Consider the following 12884-nt stretch of genomic DNA (forward strand, 5'->3'; position numbering starts at 1 on the left):
ATGTAACAATGTAACGCTTATCCCAGCCAAATCTCTTCATTCACGGTGGAGTAGAAAAATACACACTAAAAAGAAATCATGTTTTTATTCCACAGACAACTTGACTAAAACAACAACTGTAATTCATTACTCACTACTTTACAGCTAGCGTTAGCTGCATCCGCAGTAGATATACTAGGTAACGATCGGGTGCTAAGGCTTGAGACTTCCTTCACTACACTTAACTTATTACGGGGGCATTTGATAGTTTGATTGGCAGAAAAGAACATAGCGAGAGAGAGTGGCAGTTTTAAAACCAGGTTTCAATGAATACAAACTGAGCTTACCATTTTACCTGCACCAAATATCAATGCACTTACAGCCTCCAAGAAAGCAGATACTCCAACTTGCATTCACGATCACCGGCAATGTCTTCTTCTTTGTCTGCATGCCTTTTACATTTCCTGTGGATGACCATCATGGATGTGGCCCGGCGCCATCTTGTCTGCTACCAGGCACTTCACAAAATGTCCTCACTTTTCCCAATGAATTTCCAAAATTGTGAAAGCTTTGCTAATCACCAGTGCTGAAACTCATTTGCCACCATGTTTTATTTCAAGGATTTCTCTTTCAAAAATATCCAATGTCTTTTAAAATCTCTTTACTTCCCAAAAGTCTCCTCACTTTTCCAAAAGCTTTAATTTCCCAATATGTCCTCTCTTTAAGAATAATCTCAAGGTCCTCATAGCTGGATGTAACCGACCCACACAAACAAACACACACCACCCCTGCTGTGAGACTAAGCGCTTCCTCCTCCGCCTGATGGACTTGCTCACAAACACTCACTTTCTCGATTACCCTTTTTCCACTAATGACCCACGTTCGGCTCTGTTTCCCAGCATGGCGCCGTCCCACATCGAAACCTTTTTAACAACAAGCTTTATGACCCACGTTACCTCTATTGTTAACACAATACTCAGGACAATGATGCGTGTCTGCCAGTGTGTGACATAAACAGGCAGCTGTTTGTGTTCATTACAACACTTTGTGACATTTTAATAAAGGAGAGAGGGTAAGGAGGCTGTGACAAAATGATGAGTACAATTTCATTTTACGTGCACCCTGTGTGGCATTCAAATGACAACCGTGTAATAATAACTTTTAAGGACCACACAACTAAAGTACTGCACTTAATCTAAATGTCATCCAAAGAACCTGCAAGTCAGAACCCTCACTCACAAGTTACCTTGAAAATGTTTACACTTTGTGTCACAGAGGAGCTTAGAAACTGGACTAGACTTGCAGAAATAAATGATTCAAACAGATTTAGAGCTGCACTTTTCCAAAAAATATATTATTTGAGCATTTTCTTTACTGAGTCAACACACTGGCAACCCTTTTCCAGTGAAAGTTTGATATGCGTCTGACATGTGCCGAGAGCTCAGTGGAAAAAGGGGCAAACACACACATACAGTACATTCATTCTTCCCGGGCACCCACTGACTTCCTCCTTCACCACTGCAGATGAAGGACCCTCAATACTCAAACAAAGACAGACACACAAACACAACTCTAAGTCTTGTAAAAATGTAAACGTTGTTTCTGGTTTGCTGTAATGAAAAGCGGTGGAACAACTTTTCTTTGGACTGAACTATCTGCTGCGTCTGTGTCTCTCAGACCGAATCGTCCAGAACAGGAAGACGATCGTGTGTCCGATGATCGACGTGATCGACCATGACAACTTCGGCTACGACACGCAGGCGGGGGACGCCATGCGAGGGGCGTTTGACTGGGAAATGTACTACAAACGGATACCCATCCCTACAGAGCTGCAGAGCGACGACCCCAGTGAGCCCTTCGCGTGAGTGACAGCATGCTCTACTTATTGATGGTGTCTTTGTTTTCATAGCCTACTCCTCACTGTGGGGATGTTTTATACATCGCTTCACCTCACACTCTTCATCTGCTGGACGCTGGCTATCACAGAACCGTAAACCGCTCATGTTTTAAGTCACCTGGTCATCATTATCCATGTGCACATTCATCCTTGGACTGCTGCCCACATATTTATCACCTCAGAAGTCAGATACACATTGCTGCTATAGCCTACGCTCTCACGGCATCATCACTCTCTCAATCCTCTGTCGTTACTGAATTTGAAATGCTCCCGTTCTCGTACGCAGCACCTTTTTAAATAGTACGATTGTGGCAAAGTTGCATGTGTTTGGGAAGTACTGAGCATACGACTGGCTTGGATTATGTTGCACAAGTTGTGTGAGAGTTTTCGAACTCATTTTCTATATAGTTTTGCTGTTGTTAATCCTTGACCCCATTTATTCAAATCCATCCGTTTAAATCCGTGTTCAGATTTTCCGTTTGCCGGAAGGCATGCAAAAAGAAAACTGCTTCTCCCAACAATTTCATGGAGCACATGGTAAATAATTGAAAATACAAATGGTCATTCTGTGGGTGAAATATTCTTTCAAAATGATGTTGGTTTGTGCAACACACACGGAGGACGTTGTCAAGTAATAGCCCCACCTCACTTAGCTTGACGTTTCCGATGTGTGTAGGAGGTGTGGACAGACCGAAAGCCAGTGTTTCATATTTCTTTTTTGGTTTTACTTTTCTACTTTTTTCAGGAAGGGGGGAATCCATGTACTCGTACGACAGGCAGTACAGTGGAAGTCAAACACCCTCCTGAGCAGCCACTTCACTGGTGCGCTGCAGTGCTCCTCCAACTGTAGACACTGTGTCAACACATGAATTAAACATTGTGCTCAGTGGTTCTCCTACCTACAGCCACACTGTCGTACCACATGCTTTTACACGAGGAACACAGACGAGCAGGTTTTAAATCTCTTTTTCTATATCAATCTGTATATAAGCTGCATGCTGAAGACTCGGGTCACTTTATCTGCTACAGCAGACCATGGCTATGCTACGGACAGCTAATTCAATCCATACGGTGTTCACCTGCCCTTCATTGCCTCTGGTCCAGTGTGGCAGTGGGGGAATGGAGAAGTGCGTGAATTTGATTTTCTCCATGCACAATGGAAAATAATGTAATAATTATTAGTAATTATAGCTGCACAATATGTACTTTTTTTTGTAACTGCAATATCAGCTTTCTTAATGAACACAACACACACAAGCGGGAGTTTCTAAAGCCGGTTGCTTCATCTGCTCCTGTGCTGCACTATGTCTCAGCGGTAGTTAAGTCCATTCCCCTGCAAGGATTCAAACTGGTCCTTTGTGCTCAAATCTAAAATAATATAGAAAAAGTTGTGGAGCAATGGCTTATTATTCCAGGCAAAATCAAACACTGTTGTGTAATCTGCTTTATTTATGTCTTTTGGCCAGTGGGAATCAAGCTCATTGTCCACACACTTAAATGTGTATTTATACAAAGTTTATTTTCCTCTAATATGCGTCCATAATGGAACTGAAGACTGTAGTTGTTGTCATGCAGGGCAAAAACAAAGCAGCAAACATGGATACATCACTTGGGGAAGTTTGATTTATAACTTGTTGCTTTATAAAAGTTGGTAGAGTGGTTGTACACATGTTCGACAATAATATACTAACAGTTTGGTGAAGGCCTTTTCCTATTTCAACATGACAATGCCCCCCCTGCACAAAGCCAGCTCCATAAAGAAATGTTTTTCCCAGTTTTGTTGTGACGGACCTTGACTGGCCTGCACAGAGCCACGACCTCAACCCCGTTCAGCACCTTCAGAAGGAATCAGAACACCAACTGAGAGCCGGGCCTCATCGCACCAACGCCAGTGGCTGAACTCACTACTTCTCTTGTGGCTGAATGGGAACAAATCCCTGCAGCCAAGTTCTGGTAGAAAGCCTTTCCAAAAGAGAAGGAACAATTCCAATGCGTTTGTAACAACATGGTAAGCTGGCAAACGTCTGTAAACATGCCAATATTGAATACAGACAATGATTGTCATTGAAACGATTGGAAAGGATGACAAGTTCATTACGCAAGCAAACAAAGCCATTCATTTAGCACACGTGCGTATCATTGAGCTGTAGTGGTCATTTAGAGACCCGTCCAACAAACAGCAGGCGCAGCAAACACCACTGTTTGCACCACAAAAGAGAGGAGCAGAGTGACACAAGACATGTTAAAAAAAGACAAAACAAAAAGAATGTCGGAGGGAAGTACAGAGGTGTTTGTGCAGTTATCACTCGCCGGTAGATTATTTTTCATCCTGTTCACCCTTGGAGGAGGAGAACTGCTGAAACCTGGCTGTTATCGCCGCGGGACTCGTGTCTGTGCTCACAGCTCGTGAGGCGTGGGAAGCCCCGGAGTGTTTCCTCACTGCTGACAGTACAGTAGCTCGCCCTGTTTGCCATTTAATTGATCCTCCTCGGGGACGACTTGGGGCGAGAGCGGACTACCTGCTGGCTGCCTTCCTCCGACTTCCACTTGATGAAAAGCTTGTAACTATGACAACTGCAAGCGTGTATAGTGACACGTCTGTGCCGAAGATAGGGTATTTGTGGGGGAAGGGCGGCATGGGGGGGGGTTGAGTTGTGATTTATTGTTAAGATCAGTGTGACATGAACTGGATTCAAAGAAGGCACGAGGTGGGTCGGGTTCCTTACAAGAAATCAAATAATAGTCGTGTGTCTGCACCTGCTGCCCCAATTTGTCTGCCTCAGGTGTTGCCGCCGCTACCATCGAGTACCGTACGGCAGCGATGTAACGGCTAACAAGCCCCGCACTCAGCAGCACGGAGCTTTGTCACAACAGACAGAAGCCACAGTGCTCTGCGGTGGGTTAATTGGTTCTGCACTCTTCAGTGCATGTTCATTATCTGTTGGGAACTCGTGGCACCATAAATACATGCACTCTGACTTGCTGCCTGTGTCTCTATGTGTTGCTTCCCTCGCTCTTATTCTGACTGTTATGTTTGTCATTTGAGTTTTTATAATCGCGTAGGCTGCAAAGTTTGTTTCGCCCTCATCATGGCGGACAGCAGCTGCCGTCGGTTTTGGATTTAGATCAGTCACAGTGGATTCCAACTGAGAACCAGTCACAGCAAAGAACATGCATACATGCATGAATAGAAACCTCTCAAACACCTGCAGTACAATCCATTACGATGCCTTCCATTCATATGTTAGGTTCGTATCAACACACTCATCGCTTCGCCGATATCTTGCTCAAGCTTCTTCCAGTGAACATATTGTTAACATATTGAACGTATTAATCTTATAGAAATAGATTTTGCTGCCACAGTGATTTGAAAAATGTTGACCCTTTCTTGCTGCGTCTCCTTCAAAGCTAACTCGGACACAATTGTTTTATTTGCTGTTTGCTTTCAGGTTGAATTTAATACATAACGGGATATAGACTCTGGTTAAGGAAACTTGCAAATCGGACAAGAAGATATTGGATATCATTTTTCATTGTCATTGGGAAACATTCATAGCTCCTCATCCATTTTCATTCAAACAAAAGAGCACGAAATGTATTTTCTTTTTCTATAGAATAGCAATAATGCACAAATTGTTACAGGCATAATTTTTGGCAAAATAATCTCTTTTTTAATTTGACAATAATTATGTATGCAGCTTTGGTTTACTCGAAACCCATCAGCCATCAGCCTGATGACGGATACGCGTCTGGAGGCGAGAGTCTGTATCTCTGGGGTCCCCGTGGAGCCAACAGATATCTGAGCCAAGACTTCCTTCAAGCTTTCAAGGAAAAAGTTTTTAAAGTTCCTCACAAATCAATATGCATCGGCTCATGTCTCCCTCTATTTCTCTCATGAGCAGTTCCACCCGTAGACATTTAGTTTCAGTTGTTAGAAGTGATGCTTTCTGATATTCTCCTCACTTTCTCTCTCCATTTGGTCACTTTGACTCAAAAACAGTGCTGCGTTCAAGGATATTGTGAGTTGTTGCAGTTGTTGTTGTTGTATTTTCTTTGGCAGTTGAAAAGTGGAAAGCGATGCTGCCGCTCTGCGTGTACATGTTGTGATTTTGGGTGCATCTGTTGTACAAAATGTACTGCAAGTAGTGAGTGTGTGTGTTGTATTTTGTGTGTCCTGCAGGTCGCCGGTGATGGCAGGTGGACTGTTCGCTGTGGACAGGAAGTGGTTCTGGGAGCTGGGAGGATACGACACGGGTCTGGAGATCTGGGGAGGAGAACAGTACGAGATCTCCTTCAAGGTAAAAATGATCAAATCCAAAATGTAAATTGTAAAATAATGTTCTTATATGTTCATAAATCACAGGTTAATTGAATGCTCATTTATCGTACACATTTGCAGATGATATTTTTGGAATTTACATCCTGTAACCAAGTCATTCTGCCACCTTTTCAGCCCGTTATCATTGCATCGGGGTCATACACATAATGATAATAAAACATGTCATTTTGGAAAATAATCTTGTTCTCAAGCAATGCCATCATCCTGTTTCCGTTTGGTTTCTGTCACACCTTTGATGAAAGCTTCTCTCTTTGCTTTGTCTTTGAGACTCTTAGATTTCTGTTTCTAATATTTCTGCCTGGCCGCTGTTTTTCCACATTTTGTAACGGTGAAGCAAATGTATGTCCAGGTTCAGTGTCAGGGCAGTAGACAGACGGGGGGGGGGGGGTGTTAATGGAAACATTCTTCTCCTCACTTGTAATGTTTTGTGATCATGTTTTCTCTAAACCAAAAGCACAGCTGAAAGAAGAACAATGTGTGTTTAACAAACTGATTCAAATGCAAGTGAAATCCCTTTTTGGTGTTCCTGAAGAGGATTAAAGAAAGCAGAGAGTTGGAGACACATTTATGAGGTTGGCAGTGTTCCCAATCCATTCCACACCAACGTGAAGCCAGCTCCTTGGAGGCTGTTGTGTTGTTGACCTCTGACATTCAGGTTTTGGCTTTGTCGTTCTAGCAACTGTTCAGATGCCAATGGTGATTGTTAATAGTACATACATCATCAATTCAGCTGGAGAAAGGCTCAGGAATCTTGTTTTCAGCAAATTTCTAAACATATTTTGTGATCTTGCGAACTCACTTCTGACACAATTTCTTGGAGGAATATGATGAAAGCACCACACAGCCTCCGTCTTCCTGCTGTGAGGTTGGTGTGTGGTTTCAACATTTCAAATCCGACACTGAAATATGAATCAATTTACAAACCTGACGCACTTACAACTTGACCACTAGTGATGCAGAAGATTCCACTTTAACCCTGGAATGTAAAGGATAACTCTGCGCTGGAGTGTTTTTCAAACCCTGAGCAGAAGGTGAGGATTTCCTTAATTTAAAGCCGAAACGATCGGCCTCAACTAACATCATCCGTGACCCAGGGCTGAGCCTCATGTGAAAAGCTCTTTTATTTGAATACTGTTTCCAAGCTTTTCATCTTATTGAAGTAATTACTGAGATAATATCCCAAACCGTGGTTATTATTTTGGCCAAGATTATCATACCATTAAATGTAGCTATCAGTACATTCCTAGCTGTGCCTCTTAACCCTACTTTAAGCCCACAGATATTCAATTTGGTTTCCTTTTTTATTAAGATCCCCATTAGCTGATACAGAGCAGACAGCCCATCTCCTGAGTAACAGGCTCTCACACTAATCCTTACAGCCACACCGCTGCTCCCACAGACAGCCGGGCCCTGCTCGCATGCGAAACACAATCACTTCATTCACTGGTACAGTTAATCTAAAGCTCCATCGTGGTCACGTTAAGTATGGGAATATCAAGCATTTCTCAACTCATGAAGGGAAATAATCTCAGCACATACAGGCACACGGAGCACAAAGGCCATATGACCTCACATGCCAAGCAAGAAGATAGAACAAGGCGCATAACTGACGGTGGATGTTTTAAATTCCGCTCTGGCATATTGGAGTTTCAGTTCTGCTAACATTTCTCAGAGACAGCTGCTCTGGAGGCAGGAATAATTAAACTTCCAGGGAAGGAGCCACAAAAAGTAGGTATTCTGTGTATGAGTAAGCTCAATGGCAAAAAGTCTGCAGAGGGAAACTTTTCTCTAAAAGCTTGCATTGAAAAATAAATGACATGATTTTTTTTAGCATTCTGAATTTTGCATGGGTAGTAGGCCACTTACATAAACTTTCTCACATTGGCCAGTGGTTTGCTTGATGCGATCGTGTGGTCGCCGCCATGATAATGCACCAGCTTCTTGATGCTTGTTTCCTTTAAAACACCATAAAACTTTAAAAGTCTTTGTTTGCCAAAGAAAACATGAACTTCATTGTTTTTTTGCATCATGCAAAAAAGGACCTGTAAAGCATCTGTTATCTAAAAGCAGATAGAGTCAGTCATTGAGTTTGGTGCAGAAGCCAGTACTAACCTTGAAAGCATTATATTTCTGCTTTTTCTCTGACTTTTCGTTTATTGCTGCCGGCCTTGGTTAGGTCGTTGTTATTCATGTAGTGGAAGGAAGCGCAACACAAGAGCCCCTGACATACAGTATATGCTGAACTTATGTTTTATTTATTCAAAGACACCAATAGAGACAACTCAAGTTTTAGTTGCACTTTTATTCAATGCTGGATTTTGTCTTGCAGCAATATGTTTTATTCATGCAGTTAGAGTGAATTCTGTTGTTCCGTAGCTTTTCTCTATCAGCTGATCTGAGTCGGTTCACTGGTAGTGGAACTTCATCTGCAACAGACCAGAGAGACATTGATGTCAAAACAGGGTCTGGATGCTTTAATAGCCTAATGTTAGTTTGGGTTTGAAATTATTCCCATGTGGTTAGTTGTTTCTTAACATCGCAAACTCAATCCAAGTTAGAAACTATCACATTAAAGGGTTAATAAGATGAAGCGTGTTTTGTCGATTTGAAAAAGCGAAACGCATCGCTCTGCCTTTTTTCTTGTTGTAGATCAGACGGCGCGTTCTTTGCATTTCACTTTGTTTTAATTGAGTATAATGTTAGCTTGACACAAACCATGAACTGTACACATCCTGAAAGTCAATAGTACCGTTTAAATGAATGGAATCCAACAACATCTGAAGAACCACACTAATTTGCCTGAAGACCTGCTGTTTGGTGTTCAGATAACTACAGTTGGTAAAGTCGTGTAGCTTCGAGTATCCGGCTAAAGTGGGCCACGAATATGGACTGACGCAGAATATTTTGTTGGATGAAAACTTGTTACAAACAATTACATCGATGTTTTTTCCGTAAATTTGGACTTTCGGATTGAACAACGCTCTTGAGTTATTGTAAATGTTTGTATCACACAATTAGAAAACAATCCTACGCAGCCACCACTCAAGTGTGATAATAATAATTCAGTCAGGAACACTCTCGTTATAGATTTTAACCATTTATTGCAACAAATGGAATACAGTTAAACTTGGCGATAATGGCTCCGCTCTTTGAATGCTCCCCGGATTAGCCAGCAGCTACTGAGCTAAGACCGGGAGCACCGAGCAATAACCCCCCTGGGTTTACAGGACAGAGGTACATTTTTTTAAATACATTTCAAACATTTGCCAGAAGACTAACGAAGAGGTGGAGGCTGGGGTAGAGGAGGCGAAGCTTCGCCAGCAGTGTGGTGTGTAGCAGCGTAGATGTAGAATGAATCAGTGAGAAGGAAGCCATATTTAAATAAACCTCCGTGAAGTGAGAGTGGGCTGTGATTGGTGCGTGGCCGATTGGAAGCTATGATTCAATCGGCTGGCTGTCAGCTGGCTACAGCTGGGGCGTATAACTTCCGTGTCCTGCATGAACTTACGCTAGCTTCATTATTAGTGTATTCTTTCTTCTTTTGCAAATGTGCAGAAATACTGTGTTGAAACACAATGACTGTGCACTTTTCAAATGTTAATTTAGCATTGGAATGGCAACGTTATAAACAAAGCTTTGTTTGGTTTTTATCATATTTTTACTCTCGGTTTGCCAGTTGTTGTTTCTTTTCCCAACATGTTTTTTATACATAACGAAGCTGAGAATAGGCTGCCGTCGTGTTACCTTTCATTTCAACGGACGTGTTGTTGCAGATGATTTTGAGCAATATTGCTTCGACTTCCTTATTCGGGTGTTTTTAAATGTACAGTAGGAACACAGTGGGTAGGACCAGCTGTTCACACATGCACTGAAATCAAACTGAAGTCAGGTTATTGCAGGCGGACAGGAGTTGCACGACTGCCCGTACACCCCCTTTGAACTCTGCACTGTACGAGCCTACACCATGAAATCATATGTAAAATGTGTATATTTCATGTTTCTTTATTCCTGTCCATGTTCTTGAACTCTCAGCAGTTTCAGCTTCTAGCCTTCAAATAGCTTCAAATAGCATACACCTTATTTACATATTAAAAGAATTTACTCTGCAGAAACAATTTGGACGCCCTACACGCTCACACTTAGGTTGTTTGTTTTCATGTTTAAATCCAGCTTTTCAATTCCCTACTTTTCGTTTTGCTGTTGTCGTTAAAACAAAACCCTTTTTCCATCTCGCCTGCTTGTCTCTAAGTCCTCCTTTCATCGGGATCCTCTTCATTGCCTCCCTTTCTTTCTCAAGGTTTATTTTCAACGTTGCGAGCCAAGACAGAGAATCATCGCTGTTGTCTTTTTTTATAGTTGGAGGATTAAAATGAGGAGCCACTGCTGGATGTGTCGGTTATATGAGATAGACGAAGGAAAGGAAAATAAACGAGATAAAATAACACTAAAGGAAGAGGTTTTTTTTAACTTAAGAAAATCACATCAAGGTGCTTAAAATCTCATTGTATGACTTCAATATTTCACAGAAAACAGCATGCCTCGCTTTCCTGGAAAGCCTTTGCAGTCAACAGTTTTTCGCAGATGCAATTGTTTTTCCCATATCAGCTAATTTTAAATATTGTCATAGTATACTGTGCCAATGAGTTAACCCAGCGGCTCAGTCTTTCTCTAATCTGACCCCCCTGCTCAGGTGATTTCAGGTCACCATCATAATAATTTGGTTTTGGTGTCTTCTCTTCTTCCCCCACTATCCTGCAATTTCATCTTTATTGCCCTCCCTCCGAATTCACTCCTCTCTCCTCTTAGTCTCCCAGGATTTATAAGCCTGTTAGAATCACTGTACTGCATGCCTCTTTTATTCTTCGCCATCACTCTCCTGCTCATCTCCTTGATCGTCTCCTTCTTTCACCTTCCTCCTACCTTTCCACAACTTCCTGTCTTTGAATTTTGAGACTGGACAAAGCTTCTATATACACAATAGACATCCCGTCTGATGAAAGAGATTCCTTCCTTTCTGTGTTTCTCTGTAGGTGTGGATGTGTGGTGGTCGAATGGAGGACATCCCCTGCTCCAGGGTAGGACACATCTACAGGAAGTACGTCCCCTACAAGGTCCCTGGTGGGATCAGCTTGGCGAAGGTAATTCTTCACACTGTGCCCACAGTACGCCTCCACGGTTCATGAGAAAATACGATTCAGCACATCAGATTTTCTGTGTACCAGGACAGTCTGATACAGTGCTGTCACATCAACTCCTTCACATCTGAGACTACATTACATTTTAAGATTCTTCTCTGATATTGCAGGGCTAAGACAGGTCAAACCTAACTGATCAAAAGGTCCATACAATGAGAGGAAAGGACTCTATACATGTATTTAAGGAAACCAATAAACAATGGATGTAAACACAAATTCATACTTCCAGCATCCGCGTTTCTGACGTCAGGGTCCACTTTGGTCCACGTAATGTGATTATCGCCATCCCAGCTCTTTTATATTGCACTTTTACAAAGTGCCTTGTATTGGCCAAACTTCAAAAACACACTTCCGATAATGTAGCTCAATATTGTCTTTTTTTTGTTCAACAGTTTCTGCAAGATGTTTTTAAAACAAGTACGTTAAAAAAAGTGTGCTCTCCAAGCTTTGCCATGGTGAATATTGTCAGTTTTAGTGTTTTTCATAAACAATGAACGTGGCTATCGTTAGCATGCACAGGTGTTAAGCTAGCAGCTTGTGGAAGACTCTGGTGAAGAGCAATGATTGCACAGGCAGGCAGCTGTCCTGTCATTACATTTGGGGCGAATTAAAAGATTAGACAGGCTTATTGAAGTCTTGTGAAAGTCACAGATTCTTATTTTGCCAGAGCATTTGATTTAATGAGAGTTTCAACAAAATTATCAAAAATGTTTTTGTAGAGGATTACCAACCCTACCTTTTAATTAAATTCACCAAACAAGAGTTTTTTTTGTGAAATCACATAAATACAAACACACACACACACACGCTATAAGAACACTGTGTGTCCTTGAACTGCTCTGAACAGTAAATCTGGTCTTAAATCAGGCATAACTGAAAACACAAGCTTACGAGAAGGAGCGAATGAACCTCTAGTTTCAAGGGCACAAATAAAGACGTCAATACTACATGTGTGCAAACACAGACTGTGTACTTGCACATACACACATTGCCCTAATGTGAGCTAGTCTTTAAGTGACGCACTATAATGAATGACAACGTTTTTCTTTCATATTTCCTGATTACTCTCCTCCTTCTCCTCCACGCACAAAAGCCTTGTTAAAGTCGGTTCAGCATCTACGGACAAAAAAAACCCAGACGAGAGGCGGCAATAGCAGGGAATCCACTATCTACGGTTTATAGCTTTGGCAGGTGTTACTCTGAAGAATAAGCTTAAGTTTCTTTGTTCCTTGTACGTTTTAAAAGTATCTACACAGGATGAAAAATTGTCTAAAATCATCTGGAGTGTTGCCTAAAACGATTCATTAGAGCTGCGGCTTGGAACTTGGCTCAGTATGCAACTGAAAGGCACCGGCCTTTGTTTTGACTTTGTATTCGGACCGGCAGTCTTTAAGCTGGAGCCTCGGGGGAATGCTGATGGTCCTGAATTTGCCCGACCTTGCAGATGAAGGAGAAAATGTATATAAAAGGTACT

At 41.9% G+C, this 12884-nt stretch overlaps 1 protein-coding gene across 1 annotated transcript in view; it reads left to right on the forward strand.

The window, feature by feature from the left end:
• LOC306705262 (polypeptide N-acetylgalactosaminyltransferase 10-like) overlaps nucleotides 1-12884 on the forward strand; it is a gene marked incomplete at both ends in the record, with an annotated part of 57373 nt that overhangs the window by 40151 nt on the left and 4338 nt on the right. The window contains 3 exons of the mRNA XM_079171968.1: nucleotides 1657-1840; nucleotides 6057-6174; nucleotides 11246-11353. Coding sequence (XP_079028094.1) covers nucleotides 1657-1840; nucleotides 6057-6174; nucleotides 11246-11353 — 410 coding nt within the window. The remainder of the gene's footprint in view (nucleotides 1-1656; nucleotides 1841-6056; nucleotides 6175-11245; nucleotides 11354-12884) is intronic.

This window comes from Pholis gunnellus (genome assembly GCF_910591455.1).
Source record: "Pholis gunnellus genome assembly, chromosome: 13".
Lineage (NCBI taxonomy): Eukaryota > Metazoa > Chordata > Actinopteri > Perciformes > Pholidae > Pholis > Pholis gunnellus.